Source organism: Gopherus evgoodei, chromosome 14 (assembly GCF_007399415.2).
Source record: "Gopherus evgoodei ecotype Sinaloan lineage chromosome 14, rGopEvg1_v1.p, whole genome shotgun sequence".
NCBI classification, from domain to species: Eukaryota; Metazoa; Chordata; order Testudines; family Testudinidae; genus Gopherus; species Gopherus evgoodei.
This window is the reverse complement of record NC_044335.1, coordinates 19,635,755-19,655,083: the sequence shown is the minus strand read 5'-3', so window position 1 is coordinate 19,655,083 and position 19,329 is coordinate 19,635,755. Positions and strand designations below refer to the sequence as shown.

Below are 19,329 nucleotides of genomic sequence, written 5' to 3'. Positions count from 1 at the left end.
TTCCCATGCTTGGCCTGGGTTAGCCCTTCAGGACATATAGAGCTTGCTTATTATAGATACTTCTGCCACCTTTTGCTAAGATGCTCTAAGACTGTAACTCATTTGTGCCTGTATTTTTACCTGCTTGAATGTTGTAAATATCTCTATTTCTTTTTCTTGGTTAACAAATCTTTAGCTAGTTTGTTATAGGGTGGGCTACAAACATTGCCTTTGGTGAGAGATCTAAGGTACAATTGACCTGGGATAAATGACTGATGCTTTGGGACTGGCAGTAACCAGAATATTGTTGTAATTTTTGGCATAAGGGACCATCTATTGCAAAGGCAAGCTTGCCTAGGTGGCAAGATAGATTGCTATACCCAAGGGGACTGTCTGTGACTCCATGTTAAGGCTACTGTAGTGCTTGAGCAGTTCACACGTGATGCTTGGTTGGTGAAATCTCAGTATAGAACTCACAACCAGTTTGGGGTTTGTGCTCTGGTTTGAAACAGGCTGCCCCGAGATTGGTATTCATGCTCTTGAGCCACTCCAGACAGCTTGAGAAGACCACCCCACGCTTACCCTGCCATGGCGGCTCCTGGGCTTGGCTCCTCACTCCAAGTCATTCAGGTTTGCCCTGGCCAGTCCTCCATCATGACGGATGGGTGCCAAAGCCAAATTTGAGGGAGTGGCATTGCAAGATGGTGCACAGGGTCACAGCACCAAGCAACCATGAGCACCATGTTACAATGACCGGAAGAGAGAGCCAGCCCAACCCCACAGGACAGGAGCCACCACTGCCAAGTGAGTGTGGGGCAGGCTCACTCTCCAGCCCTGTGTGAAAATCCATGTCATACACCTCCTTTTGTCAATTGCATAATATATTTGAAAAGGCATTGCCCATACACCTCAGGGCCATCTAGCGGGGACGCTCCCCCATCCCACCTGTTTGCTCAATGACTGCATTCTGGATGGCAGAGTATATGGAGAAAATCACAGGGCATCCACCAGCAATACCCCATACTTTTCAGTGTGTTCCCAGAGTTCAGAATAGACATCACAATGGTCAATCAGTCTCACACACATAGCTTCAGGATAAGGAGATACTTAATTAGCAATTGGAACAAAACATTTTGGCTCTGAGTGCTACAAGAGTCAATCAGAATTTTACATCAGCCCCTTAACATACTTCTATATTAATTAGAAAACCCTGGATCCCCTGCATTGTCATAGCATCATTTTACTTCCCTGATTACTTCCAGACCAGATAACCCATTCTCAAGAGAATCCTAATTTCAAGAACAAAAATCTCCCAGTGATTTGGGCTATGTGTATGCTGTGTGTACATTCCATATTGTAAAACTGTAGGATTTTCTGTCCTGCTGTGATTAAAGCTGATTGAAAATACAACTTATGGTCTGGCTTTTAAGTACATTACTTAATTTGCATGATTATTAGCATCACTGGAACAGTTGCTATGGTTACCAAATCCTTCAACTCTCATTCCTTAATCCCTTTGAAAAACTGCTTCCTTGAATGTTGTTGATCTCATTGGTCATCTTTAGTGTTTGAAGCCATTCTTTACCTTTCATAAGGTCCCTGTGCAGTTGTGAGTTTATTCTGGATAAAAGAATTTGGAAGTGGTAGTTTTAAATACTTAATTTGAATTTGAAACTAGAGAAGATGAATGGGAAGTATATATTTAATCTGTAAAATGTGTGGATGACTTGAAACACTTTTAAAAATAGACTAGATCTGTGTCTTTGAGAGGGAACAAAAACAAGTCTTTGATCAAGAGCAAGTGTCAAACCAGATGGCCTACAACCTACTTTTCAAAATGTTGGCATATCCAGTGCTGAAAAGATATCGAATTTCCTATATTGCCAGTCTCAAGTGTACAAAAATGACAAGTCTGGCCCCCAAAAGTCATGAGACTGGATTAAAAATCATTAGATATTTTAAAATAGTAAATCTGAAGTTCTTTTTATTTTCCTTCTGTTTTTTGAGCCTTTAGGATTCACGATTTCAACATTTACTCCACAACCATAAAGGTTAAATATTTTCTTTTAAGAAAAAGTAAGATGAGATTCTTTCTAGTCACATGAGTCCAGGAACCTACAACTTTGGCAGGGGGAGGGATTGCAAACCCCACAGTTAAATCATGAGATTTGGCAGCACTGGATTCCCCGGGAGCAGAGACTTAACACGTTTTTTCCTGAAAAAGAGCTGGATACCATCATGGTTTTCTGAATAAAAAGGTTGCTTTTTAAATATTTATCTAGAATTCCCTGCTAAGGTAAATAATGCCTGAGATTATTAACCCTGAAATAATCTTGACAATCAAATGTATTTTTCATTAGTTATCCAACTTGTTTGCTTTTGTAGTCCTCTCATTTTGGGGGGATGAAATTTGGCTAGTTAGTTTCACTTTTTATAGTTACTTTCATGCTCCAGCTCTCATGCACAGGCCTAATACTCTATCCTTTGAGCTTACAGCATTGAGGGGAAGTGTTTTCATTGGATTAAAATAATCATGAAAACACATATTAGATTTTGTTAAACCCCATGTTTAAAGATTGTGTTTATTTGTTTTGGTTTTAGATGTGTGAGTTTAGGCCCTGATTCAAGGAACCAGTGGCTTATGTCCCATTGTCTTCACTACATTCACTTTATGTACATGCTTAAGTGCTTTGCTGCGAAGAGATGAATTTAAGCTTATGCTTAACACTAAGCACTACTGAAGTACTTTGCCTAATGGGGCCTTGACACTGACAGCCCTTGGCACTGAAATTTTCCTTATCTCTGTCCTGCTGGATTGTTTTTTGTAATATACACCTCTGTCCAACCCAAAGCAGAACCGTCAGTTGCCAATCTCTTCTGGTTATTCCACTTGCACTGGTTTAGAGGCAGTCCTCTAGAAGCAAAAGTTTCCTGCCAGAGCTATCCAGACCCCCTGCAATAAGCAATGAAGCATTTCACATGCATTGCTAAAATGATATATAGCATATACTATATTTAGGGCTGAGGTTTGGTGTAGATCTGTAATTCCAGCAGAAAGTCTTACTCTGGCCCTGGATTCATGTATTTAGAAATGCAGCAATAAAAACTGAGCTTCAGAACCTGAGCATTTAAGTGGGGGTTCATGATACATTCAGCAGGAGCACTAGAAAACTTGCATGGTCAGGTGTTATTAACTCTTACGGTTTATTTCTCATCTATCAGTTCTCTAACAGCACCAGTGTACTAGGGCCTTTACAGAGGGCTGTGAAGAAAAGATCCAGGTCCCAAGGACCTTACAAGTACAATCCTAGAGGTAGAGGAACAGCGAGGATGTGCCATGCGCGTTGCAAGGGTTTGTGTTTTTGTCTGTGATGAGGGACAGTTTAAATCTCCTTCATAATATTCATAATTGTCACAGCCTGATTACACTGCGCCCCATACACCCAGAAACACCCCTCTCCTGCCCCGTTATTCTTAGGGAACACGGGAGGGCCGGGTTCATGCAGGAGATTTAAGCTGCCTCCTTGGAACTCACTTTGCAAAAATCCTTCATCGCAAAGGGAAGCGGATCAATAATAATTCCCTGCAAGGGAGACGGAATCAGTGCTGGAGGAGACAGGGCATACCCCGTTACGGGGGGTGGGTACAGAGCGAGCTGCTCGCTCCGGGCTCTGCACAGCCACCGAGCCCTTGGCGGGGCAGCTGTCCTCGGCCGGGGAACCAGGACTACAACCCCCAGGCTCCGCCGTCCCAGCTGCAGTCGGCAGCGCTCTAGCAACGTGGCGCTGTGCAGCAGCACCCCCTGGCTCGGCGCTGCCGGGCGCTAGGGGGGCTGGCGGGGACGGGAAAGTTTCTGGGGCGGGAGTTTCTGGAGGGTTTCGAGCCGGATCGCGGCAGGCGAGGCGTGCCCGAGCCTGGGAAACCCAGCCGCCAGTCCCGCCCCAAGCGAGAAGAGCGCAGGACTTTAGCGTCTGGCTGCCCGGGGATCCTGGATGTGGATCCCCGGTCCAGGGTTGGGGACCCCGCTCGTCTCCGGGTCTGGTTCAGAGCCCCCCTGCTCAGGTCTGCTGCTGCAGCGGGGGCGGATCCCCCCCGGGCACAGATGATCGGAGGGACCTGAATCAGTCGGTTTGGGTTTTACTGCCCTGTCCCGGGCTGTTTGGAAACAAACTTGAGCCGAACTCCCCGGCCGGCCTCTCGCATCGCCATGGGTAAGTGCCATGCCCGCACGGCGAGGGGCTGGGGGCGCAGCGGGGCTTGCGGGGCTGGCTGGCTCCAGGCGGAATCCAGGGGGCCGGGCTGGGGGTTGCTTTGTCACTCGCCGCCGGTGCTGGTGATCCCGCTTCGCTGCTGTTTCTCTCCCAGCCCCAGTGACCTCCCCCGGCCCGGATCGCACAGCCCGCCTGGGGCAGGGGGATGGTTTAAGCTTTTAAGGAATGGGGCTTCCTGGCAGGATCTGTGGGGGTGGAGGAGAGATGGATCGGGGGTGTTTTGTCGTCTTTCCCCCCGGGAGTTTTGGTGCTGTGAAGGAGGCTGGGTTGAATTCACACATACACAGCCCAGAGGAGGGATTCCTGCTACCTAATCCATAGCAGGGGCAGTGAGGGCAGCTTCCCCCCACCTCCGAGCTGGAGGGTTCAGATTCCGTGGCCCTCTCAGTCTTTGGGGTCTCTGCTGAGGCTGCCACCGCTTGGAGCTGGTGGCTTTTGTGATATGGATTCTTGTACGCTAGGAATGGGCCTGAAACCCTTCAGCCCATGTCCCAGAGTTCATGGGATATCAGGCTTGATGTTAAGTGAACTGTTACTGATTACTCCAAATACTTCCTTCATTACAACATTGCCACTGATTTCCTCTGGTGTAGTAGCGGAGAATCACTGTCATTCATTCTCCGCTGGCTAATTTAGATTCAGTTAATCCTCATACCACCCTCACAGCCAACTCTAGCACACAGGTCTCCGTTTTCAGTAGAGGCTAGTGATTTTGGGTGCTGCTAGTTTTGGGTGCCAACTTCACACACCTTAAAAGGGCTTGATTTTTTCAGAGGGTGGGTGCTCAGCACTTTCTGAAAATCAAGCTCCTGTGGGTGCATCTAGGCACACCCAAAAACAGAGACATCCAAAATCATTAGCTCCCTTTGAATATAAAAGTCACATTTTGTTTTGTATTGTCCAGTTTCAGACCACTGTTAAGGGTCTGTAGAGCCAGAACTCTATAGTCAGGCATGAGCATGTGGAGTGCTGTATCCCATGAGGCTGAATTGTAGCTGTGTCTTTTTTTTATTGCTAACTGCTTAGGGACAGGAAGCACCAGACCAGAAGGCTTATGAAAACATCGCTAACAGAAAGGATCCAAAAAACACAATGAAATTTTCACACACACAAAAAGTTGAAATTTTCAGATTGATTTTTGACAGAATTTTGATTCTGGAAATCTTTTTACCTAATGTCATAGTAAACTTTGTAGGCCAAATTATCCTCTCTGCCCCAGCCCATTAATGCTATTCTGGTGATATGAAAACAGCTCCTGGGGAACCCCCAGTGAAAGATAATTCCTCAGCCATTGAACTAAGCTGCTGGAACACTCTCTGCCAGCCCCAAATGTGCATGGATAGTATTTGGGGCACTGACATCTCACACCGTGACCTAGCACACCCATCATGGGGCTTTGCAGCCAGAGCATCAGTTAAAGCTGCTCAGAGGCGCTGATTTTTGCCAGAATCTACCACTTCCTCTTAGACTACAAGGAGCACAAAAGGTGGCTTAAAGCCAACTTTGTCCCCAGCCCCACTTCCTGGGATCAGTGGAGGAACAAAACAACTGAGAATTAGAACCCAGTATTAACCTTTTTGTTAAAGGACGTTGCATTGATTGAGAGTGTTAGCACTGGTCTTATGCAAATAATGTCCTTAGTGGTACAAAAGTCAGTTTACCTGAATTCTGACTGGCACCACCAACTGCTATTCTAGACCTGAGCCAAGTGAACACTTGACAGAGAGGCATCGGTGAGACCCACCAAACTTTTTCTCCTTGTGACATTAAGTAAAGAGTCAAGAGAGGAGAGCAAATGTGAAAGCCAAGTGCAGGGATACATGTCACTGAGCCCCCATGACAGCACTGGAATTGACTGAATAGCAAGTTGGATTTAAATCAAAGGTCATAAATCATTAGTGCCCACAAAGATAATGAGAAGTACAGTAGAATGTCCCTGTCCCCTTTCTGTTCTTATTGAACAAATATTGTTTCTAATTATCTATATTACATGTGTGCAAGAAGTGATTAAGTGTAGGTAACTGCATGGAGGGTGGGTTTTGGCATGTATCATGAGTGACATAATGAATACAAAAGGCACGACAAAACTCTACAGAATAAATACAAATGTAAATATAGCCTTTACTGAGAAATAACCTTTACTGCATACTGTAATTAGAAGCTAAATATAGACACTTCCTGTAAAGCACAGACTGCAAAACATCTTGTAAAGCTCTAGTTGAGGAAACTTTTCCATATTTCAGCGAGTATTTCCATAATTTTTTTCCAATAGTCTATTTAAAATAACAGTATTTTAAATTAAAGCAAAACCAGTAACAAAGCATCAGTGTCACATGCTGGAAAACAGCATATTACAGAACAAACTTCTACCTGTGTCTCAACGTTTAGGAGAAACAGGTCATTTGGAGTGGTGAACATTATCTGTACAATTAGTATTGGTGTTGCCCAAAGACCCCAGTCAGGTTTCGGGCCCCGTTGTGCTAGATATTGTACAGACACAGATGAAGCCACAGTCCCTTGCCCAGAGAACTTAAGGCTTTTGTCATAAAGAAATATTCAGAGCCCGAGCCTGGCCAGGAGAAGTAATTCTCTATTACAAGCCAGTACTTTTTTACCACCACTGCCCAGTTATCCTTATTTTCCATTTGTCAGGTTCTCCCACAGTAATTTTTTCCTTCTCTTGTGCCTCCCATCAAGGCTCTCAAAGCACTTTACAAATACTAATTAAGTCCCACAAACATCTCTTCCACGCAGGTAGCTCTATATTATTATCCCTATTGTACAGAAATGGAAAAATGAGGCACTGAAAAGTTAAGTGACTTGACCAAGGCCATGTGTCACATCAGAGATACAGGCAGAAATAGAATGAAGCAGTTCTAATTTCTGCTATCATTGGAGAACATTCCTGCCATAATTTTACTCTAATAGGCTATATATAAAAGCCGGGTATTCTGTGTGGGGCATTAGACCTAAATGATGAGACTGAGGCCCAGGATTTTGTGGCAGGGATCTAGGGATTATGTGGCATGGGCAAGCACTCTACTCCTAAATGCCCTCCACTAGTCTAGTCCAAACCATTTAGTATTCTTTGTGTATCTGATTTATTCTGATATTTATTAAATTCAGGGCTTGTCTAGATACAGAAGTTGCATCAGCTGATTTTAAATCTGGTTAGTTAAACCAGTGCAACTTTTGTGTATGATCTTTCTTATATTGTCTTCATGCTGGTTTTATTGGTTTAACTTGCTTCTGTACATTTACCCACGCATGTGAAACTGATCTAAACCCAAAATGATGCTCCAAAACGTCTGTTAGTCTATAAGGTGCCACAGGATTCTTTGCTGCTTTTACTGATCTAAACCCAGTTTAAACCAACATAAGAGAGTACACGTATAGAGTCATATCAGTTTAATACAATCAGTGTAAAATCATGCCTTTAATTAAAATGGTGCAACTTTGTGGGTAGACCACATGAGAGAGTCTGCTTTCACTGAAGTCAGTGGGAAAGCTCCCAGTCAGGCCAGGATTTTACCCCGGCCTCAGTTTATTTTGTGCTGCCCCACTGTTTTATTTTCAGTATGGCTTGACTGCCTGTGCTGACCATACCTACCAGCCTGGTTACTGGTAGAAGTTTTCAGGGCAGAGCTGGAGGCTTTCAGCATCCAGGAAAGTGTGGGGAGTAGCTTTGGTTTTTGGTTCCCAGGGGACATCTGAGGCCTTTGGTAGGGGGATAGGATGCACTTCCTCTTAGCCTCCCCCTTTTGGTCAGAGGCAGAGGTGGTTTTAAATCAGGGGGTAAGAGGGATTGAGCCACCACCCCAGCAACCCTTGACAGCAAGTAGCAGTGGGCCCCTACACGCACTCCCAACATCTTCCATGGCATTTAGCACTGAAAAACAAGCTCTGTGTTCCTGCTGAAATACTCAGCAGTGAAAGAGTTAACGCTGAAGTTTAAATTGTCTTCAGACTTAAATTAAGGTGACTGAGCATTTCACACCTCTCAGAGCACACACCACCAACCTGGTTTTGTATTCCCTTTGGCTTTCTTGCCGTGATAAGGGCTAGAGACTTCTTTTTAGCTAATGAAATTCTGGAGCATAACTGTGTTGCAATTTCAAAATAATCCACACTCATGCAGCAATTTACCTGCACACACATAATCATGCAATGCAGAGGGGCCTGGCTATATGATACCACTTATCTGGTGAGGAGACATTAAAGGGAAGTGCTTGAGATCTCTGCCTCTGTTATTAGCATTAGTAAAGGGACTTAAAAATGGAGCTTGTCAGAGGAAAGAAAGGGGACACAAAATCGATTAATTTAATATTTTCTGCTCCTATTACCTCTGCGAGTCCTGTCTCCCTGCCCAGGCTCAGATGGAGGGCCAAAGACACAACGTGAGGGAAAGAAGTGAAATAATGGTGCAGGAAGTTGTAAATAAAGGCAATCAATTGTGTTAGCATAACACTGTCTAGAACCTCAGTATCTTGACCTAGAATTTCTGATTGAAATAATTCACTACACTAAAAGTCAGATACAGTAAAGTCAGATCGTGGAATGGGAAAGTTTGGATCTAAAATATTGGACATCCCTTGTAATGAAAAGATGATGGTAGAACAAGGAGGAAGGATCTTCTTAGGAAGTCAGAGTTTATGCTGGACTTCAGGGGAATGGAATACATTTTCCCCAGGGAGGCCTGACCATTGCAGGGAATTAAGGAGGGATTAGGTAAGAAGTAAGGGTGACAGGCATGAGTGAGTGAGTGAGTGAGGTAAGAAGTTCGAGGGAACGTGGTAACGAGCAGCAAAGGGTTCACAGGATGGCCCAAGTGGTCCTTTCTAGCCAGGGCCGGCGCTTCCTTTAGGCGACCCTAGGCGATCGCCTAGGGGGCCAGGATTTGGGGGGCAGCATTTTGTGCACTCCCCACGAGGCGCACGGGAGCTTCCGGTTCCACTCCTGTCGCGCCGCTGAAGAAGAACATTCTGCCGACGTGCCGCGGAAAACAGCGGCACACAATTGAGCAGCTCAATGACTGTCGCTGTCGCCTGTGGCATTTCGGCGGAGGGTCCTTCTTCGGCAGTGCGATGGGAGTGGAACCGGAAGCTCCCGCGCGCCCCGTGGGGAGTGCACAAAATGCCACCCCCCGAATTCTGCTTAGGGCACCAGAAACCCTGGCGCCGCTCCTGTTTCTAGCTCTCTGGTGTGAGAGTTAACAGGCAGGGGTGTCAGTATTCAGCACATAGAGACAGTAACTTGCTCCTCTGATGATTTTTTGTGAAATTCCTAGGTGGTGAAAAGAACCCACACAGATGCTTCTAAGTTACAAATTGAGGACTAGAGCATCATAATGGTAACACAACCCACAGAAAAATACAGGAAGGAGAAAACTATATCCCCTGGCTGGGAAGTTGTTGAACATACAGAATAGTTTGGACAGTCTAAGGAGGAATTACCCTGGCTTCTCCACTATAAATCACTGACTTCCAGTTACAGCTAAGTCTTAACCGTGTTCACATTCACACACTAGGCCTACAATTTCAGAACTGTGAGCACAAATATGTGCACCCCTTTCCATGACTAAACTGCATGCGCAGTTGTGATGACTGAATGCACACTCATTATAATTCCATAAATACATACCCAGAGAGATGCTTGATTGTTTATAGGCATGATTACCACAATTGTACACCCAATTTTTGTAATTGTTTGTGTAACTTAGATGCGCAAATGTGTATGCTGAAAACCTGGCCTCCTTTTATCAGAACAGCTTTTTCCATTTTGTGTAACTAGATAGTTTTCATTATAACGCCAGCAGAGTGAATCTTTAAAATTCCACTGTTGCTTGCTTGCTTTCCAGGTCGTGCATTGCTGGTCCTCCTGTTGCCTGCAACAGTCTCTCTCCTGGGTGGGTTAATGTTCGGATATGAGCTGGGGATTATCTCTGGTGCCTTACTGCAACTGCAGATGGACTTCCACCTCAGCTGCTTTGAACAGGAAATCCTTGTGAGTTCCCTGCTCATTGGGGCTCTCCTTGCCTCTTTGGTTGGTGGGATCCTCATTGACCGTCATGGAAGGAGGAGGGCGATACTGGTCAGCAACCTAATCTTGTTGTGTGGCAGCCTCATTCTGACTTTAGCAGGGTCACTTATTTGGCTGGTATTTGGACGTATGACTGTAGGGTTTGCAATCTCTGTGTCATCCATGGCATGCTGCATCTATGTCTCCGAAATGGTGGCTGCTCATCAGCGAGGGCTGCTGGTGTCTCTCTATGAAGCTGGCATCACCATGGGCATCTTACTCTCTTATGCGCTGAACTACATCTTCTCAGACATGACTGAGGGATGGAGATACATGTTTGGACTGGCTCTTGCACCAACTGTCATACAGTTTCTCAGTATCTTGCTCCTCCCGACTAAGCCTGTTGTATTAAACCTATGCGACTGTGACTCTCAGAAGGGCCTCATTCAACTGCAGAACAATGAAGATGGAGAGGAAGCAAAGCCAGAGCCATGTAAGGAGAAGCATTATTCCTTTCTTGACCTTTTCAGGTCTAGAGACAACATGAAAAGCAGGACTCTGGTTGGCCTGGGTTTGGTGCTCTTTCAGCAGTTCACCGGGCAACCTAATATTCTGTGCTATGCTTCCAAAATCTTCCGCTCCGTGGGATTTCAGAATGATTCATCTGCTGTCCTGGCTTCTGTGGGGCTCGGGGTGATGAAGGTGATTGCAACATTAGTTGCAATGGTTTTTGCAGATAAGGCAGGCAGAAGGGTATTATTGATTGCTGGGTGTGTGGTGATGTCTGTCTCCGTCACTGCTATTGGCCTCACCAGCTGGACTGTTCCATTGGATAAGGCCAGAGACTGTAAGACTGCCACAGAGCCCAATGCTTCGTACACCATTGCACAACATCCCATGCAGCCAGTATCCTCCCAACCAGCTGTGTTGTACATCCCACAGACTTCAGCTGCTGGTGAAAGTCAGTTGAGTCCTGGTTTTGCTCTTACCGGAGCAGAGGGTCTTACAAAAGACTTTGCCAGCACTAGAAACAGAGAGATCATTACAGAGTCTTCCCGCACTCAGAAAATGGACCTGCCAAATCAGTCCAATGAAGAAACAGTGCAAAACACAAGCTCTCCTTTCAGTGATACTCCCAATAGGGAACATATGATTTTAAATTGGATTACTTTGCTGAGCATGATGGCCTTTGTGAGCGCATTCTCAATTGGATTTGGACCAAGTAAGTATGGCATTTATACATGCTCTGTCTGCCATAACCCATAGTATAAAAGCATGACTGAGCGTCACAATACTCTGAAAACATTTGCTATGTACCTGATTTACAAGGCAGCTGAGCGCCCTGCAACTGAAAAAATATCCCACACTCATGCCTACCTGAATGATTTCATACCGCTCCAGCCCTGCAGACTGGAGGTCTGGGACAGCATCAGTGTAAGGTTCCCATACATATTACCTCTGCCCTGAGTTATTTTTTTTATAGCTTTTTCTGTGGTGTTCATCACTGTAGAAACTGGGCACCTCACAAACATTGAGCTGATCTTCACAACAGCCCTGGGAGGCAGGGGGAAATTGTTAAACCCATTTTATAGATGGTAAACTGAGGCACAGGGGGACTAAGCGACTTGCCAAAGAGCATGCATGAGGTCAGTGGCAGAGCTGAGAATAGAATCCATATATCCTGAGTCACAGTCCAATGCAGCCTTCCCTTCTTCCTTACTCGAGCTGGCTGGTCCATCTCTAGGCTTCAAAATATATTTGGAAAACTCACAATGCCTAATAAGAGAAGGAAGCATTGGCTTGAAGCTACATCTGGAATTTCATGTGTTTTTTAAATAGTTACTGTCCAAAAAGGCCAGCATACATCAGTGCCTCACAGTACAGTTTTTGGTCCCTGGGTCTTCATGGCCCTGTCGACCTTCCACATCTCTTCTGAGAGAGTCAGCAAAGGTGACAATTCATTACTGCCAACTGGGGTGTAGACGCCCATCCACTAGGAACTGAAGTGAGATTATCAACTCATTTCACAGGTGTTACCAGTCACTTGCCGCCTGGCAAAGGCTTTTAGTCATAACTCGCCTAGACAATATTTGATAGGTAATCCACAGTTGAAAGCTTACATAAAGCACATCCAACCTATCCTCATTCAAAGCTGCCTTTTGTTTTAGGCAATAAAAGCTGTATTACACTTGCCTAAATAGATATTTTGAATAATTTAAAAATTGAATCATTTTTGCTTTTAATTTATTGTTATGTATAGTCACCCCTTTGAAAGTATCCCACTAACATCTGCTCCTTGACCGAATTCCTTGCACGAGCACCCAGATTTGTTACTGAGGGGTGCTTGTGAGTGCTAGCATGCTGGTATTTATTTATTCTGTTTTCAGTAATACTGAGGTTTTTATTTGGGGGAAAAGGAAACCACATCTAATGAAGTTAAAAGGTTCTAAGTAAAAAGACAGTAGGTTCACGGTAGGCCTCATAAACTTGACAGCATCCCTATAAGTTGTTTTATGCCATCACATACGGTTTCACAAAATACTGAATTATTTCTGGGACATACCTAGATTATATACTGAAGTGTCCTGCACTCTGTGACAGGTAGTGTGGTCCCTTGGAGATTAGGAGAACTGAATACTATTCCCAGCTCTGCCACATACTTTCTGTGCAACCTTGGGTAAGTCAGTTAACCTCTTGGTGCCTCAGTTTCCCCATCTGCAAATCTGAACTAATACTACTTAGCCACCCATGTAAAGCATTGAGCTCCATGGCCAAAAAGCACAGTATAGGGGCTCAGTACTGTTGTTATTATTTTATAATGAAATGCATGTAATAGAAACAGCTGCCTAGAATCCTGTAAATTAGACACATGACTGGTTAAATGTTAGGTGTGATGCTCCAAGACTGAGTTACATACGTCCCACCAAGTCTAAAGGGAGCAGCCATCCCTGCTCATCTTTCTGGAAATGGCCTCCCTGGGCATGAGAGGCACCCTCACTGTGTGTACTGTTCCCATCTCTAAAAGAGGTGTCTCTGGTTTTAGACAAAATGTAGCTCTGTCTCCTGCCTTTGTCCTGCTGTTTAGAACTGAGCCTGTTTATGTCCAAAATGTAGCTTCAGGTAACTGGGTTTTTAGGCGCTTTTCTGCAGATTCCTCCTGGGTCCCTCTCCCTGGGCCTTTGCGTGTAGTTTGTCTCTATGTTTGTATTGTGTTCCTCCACAAAATAGTAAAAGGTGGGATTTTAAAAAACTCTCAGCCTTGGCACTCCCCTGTTGAAGTCAGTTGAAGCTTTAATGTTGAATTCAGTGGGTGCAGAGATTGGCCAGTGCTCAGCCCCTGGTAAAATCAGCCTTAAAACTTTCCCATACCCTTTCACACTAAAGTTGCCTAAAGATGCTGTTGTCTCTCCTTCTTTCCTCTCTGCAGTGACATGGCTGGTCCTCAGTGAGATCTATCCTGCTGGAATAAGAGGAAGGGCCTTTTCCTTCTGCAACAGCTTTAACTGGGCTGCTAATTTACTGATCAGCCTCTCGTTCCTTGATCTCATTGGTATGTATAGTCCTCATTTCCTGTTTGCCTTTCCCAATGCAGTCGAAGCACCCTTCAGTTCCCTACTGTCAGGCTACTAGAATCAGCCAGGCTGCTAATGTCCCTACTGGCCACAGGATGCTGTGTGGGGATTTGGCATCATTTCGGGCTGCTGGTGGTTAGAATGGACACAACTCATGTGTGAAGAATTCACTCTGTGTGTAACTCTGTAGTCAAGCCTTGAACTGGGACCCTCCTCTACTACCAGGTGAGACAAAGCTGATAGGAGCCAGGCTGATTTTATCTCTGCTAGAAGTGGCTCCCTGCAGCTTCTATGTCATCCATGGTGATAAAAACACTATAGCTTTTTCTTCATTCTTTCACATTGGGTTATTTTGTGATGTAGGCAATGGAAATGTTGTACTGGCCAAGTGCAGCAAATCTGAATCTGTCTGGAAAGCACCAAGCTTGCAACTTTTGGAACCCCTTGCTCTTCAACTTTTCTTGCCAGCAGAGCTATCTGATGCACTAGACTGAGAAAATCATCAGGTACTGCCTGGCCTCTGGAGCCGAGGTTAATCCCTGCTCCTTACACAGCTCTGGCAGACAGAGACTGGGTGTCAGTACTTCAGCGTTCTGGAGCTGTGAGTTGTCTTTCTCATTGATTCACAATCTGGGCCTTGTGCATTTCTCTGCTATGTTTTACAGACTTCTCTAAGTACGATGGCCCCACACAACACAACTGATGTTTGGTCAAGATACCAACTTGCTTCATATGCCAAAGGACATTCAGTGCAAGTGGTGTTATCTCTTGTTAATCCTTCACTCTTTTGTACCTGTTTCTGTAGATGCAGTAGGCTTGTCATGGATGTTTCTTCTCTATGGAGTAGTGGGAGTGGCAGCTGTTATATTTATTTATCTTTTTGTTCCGGAAACAAAAGGACAGTCTCTAGAGGAGATAGACCAGCAGTTCTCAAGGAAACGGTACGTGCGCTGCGTTGCTGGCTCTTTTCCAGGTCAAAGGATCCAACCCTATGACTTTAGTAGGGGGTCTTTGTAACATACATGAAGGATCAGGCCTCCAGTTATTCATCCGAAAAGCAACTGATCTGTGTTACTAGGGGCATGTCTACACTACAGAATTATGCTGACCTAAGTTATGTCGTCATACAGTCACCTCAGTAGTTAAATCACTTTTGCATGTCCGTGCTATGCTCCTTGTGTTGGAAGTGCATGTTCTCACTGGGAGCGCCTGCGCCAATTTAACTGTCAGGGTGGGGCACTGTGGGATGGTTTCTGAAAGCCATTAACAGTAGATATAAGCTACACAATGTCTACACTGACACTGCATCAACCTAACTACATCATGAAGGTATAGATATTAAGTCAGCGTAGCGAAGCAGTTACGCCAGTGGGAGCAAACTTTTAGTGTAGCCACTTCCATAGTTAGGTCAACGCAATGCAGCTTATATAGACCAGACCTCAGTTCTGAATGAGATCATCCATACAGATGTTTAATGAAGTTTAACCAATCCAATTTAAATTCACACCTCCAATTAGTTTGAATTAACTTTCCTGAGTATTCCTGTATAGACAAGTCCTTAGATTGATAACTAGTCAGCAAAATGTCTGTGAATGAATCACTAAAAATCTGAATCATCTCGTCAGTGGCAAGATTGATTTGTGTCATTTATTTATTTGTACTTGATTCATTCTGGAGAATGAGTCTAGACTGGACAGTTTCACGTTCTTATTCTCAGACACCCTTACAGTAGTGGCAGGTCAGGGCTGAGGTGCATTAACAGACCTGGGGGAAAATTAGGGAGAAAATTGCAGGGGTTGCTGCAGGTCAGCACTGAGGTGCACTCTTAGCCATGCTATGTGGGAAGCCCAGGATTGGACTATGGGACATCACAGATCAGGACAGAAGGGCATTGCAGGAGATGCAGAGGAAGGACTTTAGTTTGCCATTTATACCCTACTTATAAATTAGTAGAGTCATAGATTTTTAAGGCCAGAAGGGACCATTTAGTCTGTCCTCCAGTATAACACATAGCTTTTCACCCAGTACTTCCTGCATCAAGCCCATAACTTCTGGTTGAGCTAGAGCAGGGGTTCTCAAACTGGGGGGTCAGGACCCCTCAGGGGTCATGAGATTATTACATGGGGGTCACGAGCTGTCAGCCTCCATCCCAAACCCCACTTAGCCTCCAACATTTATAATGATGTTAAATATACGAAAAAGTGTTTTTAATTTATAAAGTGGGTCGCACTCAGAGGCTTGCTGTGTGAAAGGGGTCACCAGTACAAAAGTTTGAGAACCACTCAGCTAGAGCATGTCTTTTAGGAAGATGCCAAGGAGGGATTCTGTGCCCACCATAGGGTGAGAGGGGAAGAAAAGTAAACACTAACACACTGATAACAGCAGCTGCTCCTAGCTGACCTTAGTCATTGTCCGGCAGGTTGTTGAAAGGAAACACATTCAGGCGAAGATTTGGAAGAAGGGGAAACTTTGCACGTGCTCAGTACCAAAGGGTGGAGCACTCCAGCGCATCCTGAAACAAGCCACCTGCAGCGAGTGTCACTGTAAGGAAACAAAAAGGGTCTGTGACAGCAAGAGATTTATTCTGGATATCTTCAACATACGGCAGTACTGACTCGAAGGAAAAGCCCTGGCACAATAAGCCAGCGCACTGAACTCATTGCAGTGCCTTGAATCTTGAGACACGGATGTTAGCGATGCTGTAGGTTGTGTCCGTATATATATGTGCTATATGTATAGACAATAGCATTCTGGACTCTGAAGAGGGACCCTCTCATTGCTTTGGTATCTTTTATTATTTCAGAGGTTGGAACCTCCCACTGTTTGTTGAATTTATGTTTTTTTGTACTTGAGAAATAAAGCACAACTTATGCCAAGAAGTCCGGATTCTGTCTCTCTGCACTATCTGTGTGCAGAATATATATTGTCCTGGTTAAGAGATCTGCTTGCTTCATGACTGATGCACAGGCTGTTCCATGAGCATGTCAAAGGTTTAACAGTTTGTATTATATATTCTTAGTTTTTTAACTTTTGAGCAGTGCCATAGAGTCTGTCAGGTAATCTGAATAATTGCCCTGACTGAACAGAGATAACTACGCAGCCAATGCTAGTCTACAGGGCTATGGGGCAATATTTTCCAGAACATAGGGGACAAATGTTCTAAGTAGCCCTCCTCCTAGCTGATTCCATATGATTTTCACCAACAGAAATGGGTATTTATTTGTACACCTCCTGGGTGTGGTGTTCTGTCCCATCTAATGGCATCGAGACCACTTAGAGAGAAAACGAGTCTGCTTTACAGCCTGAGCTAACAGCCAGTCGGCTTTTAGCTCAAGTGGCAGATGCTCATGCACAAAGCTCCAGAGATCCTAGGTTTGATTCTGCCTGCCGACGACCAGGGTCTGTCAGCATTACACACATTTCCCCATTGTGCACACACAGAGGCTCTTTTGCATGCATGGACACGGGTTTTGCTTGCACAAAAGATTGTGAGTGCAGTTTTCAGGCACTTTTTTGAAAATTTGGCCCCAAATTCTGTTTTTGCTTCTTCATTTTACGCCTAATTTTCTAAAATGAGCCCTTCTCAAATAGTCTCCTAAGCACATGTATATCATTCAAAATGACACCATTAATTGATACCACAGTCACCTCCTCAGGCAGAAGCCTGTGACTTGGGCTCTGTTGGAGCAATGGAGGAAAGAAGTCCCAAGTTTCAGCACTGAGGATGAAAACCACTAGGCAGCTCTATAGTGACTGAAGTATTGTTACCATCTGCCAATTGTTTGGCAGCCTATATGAAATGAGTTTGCTGGGTCTCAGTGCAGCTGACAGTGGAGAGGTGGCCACAACAGCAAAACTGCCAGTCCAGTTGCTGCTCCTCTTGAGTATCTCCACGAAGAGAGGAAGGGTCACATGGGCCATAGTAAATGACCTCCTCTCCTACCTCTAGCTGGAATTCCTTCATGGATTGTACCATTCCCCTTCCCCAAGTGACCTCCCTTGTCAATAGGAACGCTTCATTATTTCTGACTTTCACATCCTCTTTTTATCTTGTGTTGATCAGACAGTAATTTCAGCCCTTACTCTGCCCAGTGGGGGACGTAGTTCAGTGATGATACTTCAGTTCACTTTCCTTTGCTGTGTCCATCATCATTAACAGACAGCTAATGGGAAGCAAGTCCCGATGCCATCAGGATTACTGCAGAAGCAGAACAAATGCAGAAAGTTCTGAAATATGCCTTTGCTCCCTGGGGAACTGGAGGCTCTGACTCCAGCCTCAGTGTTTCTTTCTGATGAAAACCATCATTCATGCAGTCACTTTCTCCCCATTTGACGCAGTGAGGCACCATGGCCTTGTCACTCAAAGTACGTCATTCAAATCCATCCCGAAAGCCCACTTCTCTCACCATGCCTGCCAGAGACTAGCTGGCTGATACCATGAGTGTGGAGTTACTGGGGATCATCCATCTGTCTCTTTGCTGACAAAACCTCACCCCCACTCTGGATTATAAATATTTTGTACTATCAAGACAAAGCCCATCGCTCTTAGGGTTCCTAGCTCATTTGCATGCCATGTCCCTTCCCAAAGCCTCCATCCCAGTGTCTGCCTCCTACTGTTCTAGGTTATTAATTATTTGCAGGCAGGGAGTGGGCTTTATTTTCTGTTTGGGAAGCATCTAGCACACTGAAGTGCTAATGAAGACAAACTAATCATCCTCCATTAAACCCGTTGCAAAGTAGGACAGAAGCAAGGTCTCCCAGCAAACGTGATTCTCCTGAACTCAAAGACTTTGGAGGATAGAGTCTTCCCAGCGAGAACATCTCCCCTTAACCAGGCTTGGAACTAGGAACTTTACTTTTCAAAACTGTTGAGTGCAGCTGGTCAGATAATGGTTATAGATATCTGCTGCTCTTCCTTAGAGTCCCTCCTACACACACACCTGTGTCCTTGAGCCCCTATTACCAGTGTGAGCTCCAGTTACTACACACAGCCTCTGATGAGCTATGGAAAGGGAATGTCTTTCACTGAGTCTCTGGGCTGGGATTACAAGGGGAGGGTGCGGGGACTAACACACTGTTTTACTTGGTAAGCCACCCCCTTGATTTCATGTACAACGTGATATACCAGAATCACTGTAATGACTTTGCAGTGCAGACAAAGGGGAATAGGAATCTTCTCTGTGGTACACTAAAAAACGGGCATAAAGTACTGGGATGTCGGGACGCTTGCTCAAACTCCTTTTCAGTCATCATTCCCCATGGTACAAATACAGCCGCAGCTCTTGTGTATTCACCCACGAAAGCTCGTGCTCCAAAACGTCTGTTAGTCTATAAGGTGCCACAGGATTCTTTGCTGCGTGTGCTCATTAGGCTTTCATATTTTTAAAATGTTTATTCTGACACAATGAATAATGCAGGGCATGTCTTGTCTTCTAAACTGACTGCATCTGCATAGCATAGTTGGGAAGGGTAGCCCAGTGGTTAAGAAA

At 44.9% G+C, this 19,329-nt stretch overlaps 1 protein-coding gene across 1 annotated transcript; it reads left to right on the top strand.

Moving 5' to 3' along the window:
• Window positions 1-4,015: 4,015 nt before the first annotated feature.
• LOC115635318 (solute carrier family 2, facilitated glucose transporter member 10-like) lies at window positions 4,016-16,708 on the top strand. Its single transcript, XM_030533810.1, has 5 exons — window positions 4,016-4,190; window positions 10,108-11,490; window positions 13,696-13,818; window positions 14,646-14,781; window positions 16,260-16,708. The coding sequence occupies exons 1-5, from the start codon at window positions 4,187-4,189 to the stop codon at window positions 16,354-16,356; spliced, it is 1,743 nt and encodes a 580-aa protein (XP_030389670.1). The 5' UTR covers window positions 4,016-4,186; the 3' UTR covers window positions 16,357-16,708.
• The last annotated feature ends 2,621 nt before the right edge of the window (window positions 16,709-19,329 follow it).

Bases quoted from the DNA above. Each gene is read 5' to 3' on its own strand.
- LOC115635318 (XM_030533810.1), top strand. The intron at 13,819-14,645 runs GTATGTATAGTC...CTGTTTCTGTAG, and splicing joins CTCGTTCCTTGATCTCATTG to ATGCAGTAGGCTTGTCATGG. The intron at 14,782-16,259 runs GTACGTGCGCTG...ATTGTCCGGCAG, and splicing joins CAGCAGTTCTCAAGGAAACG to GTTGTTGAAAGGAAACACAT.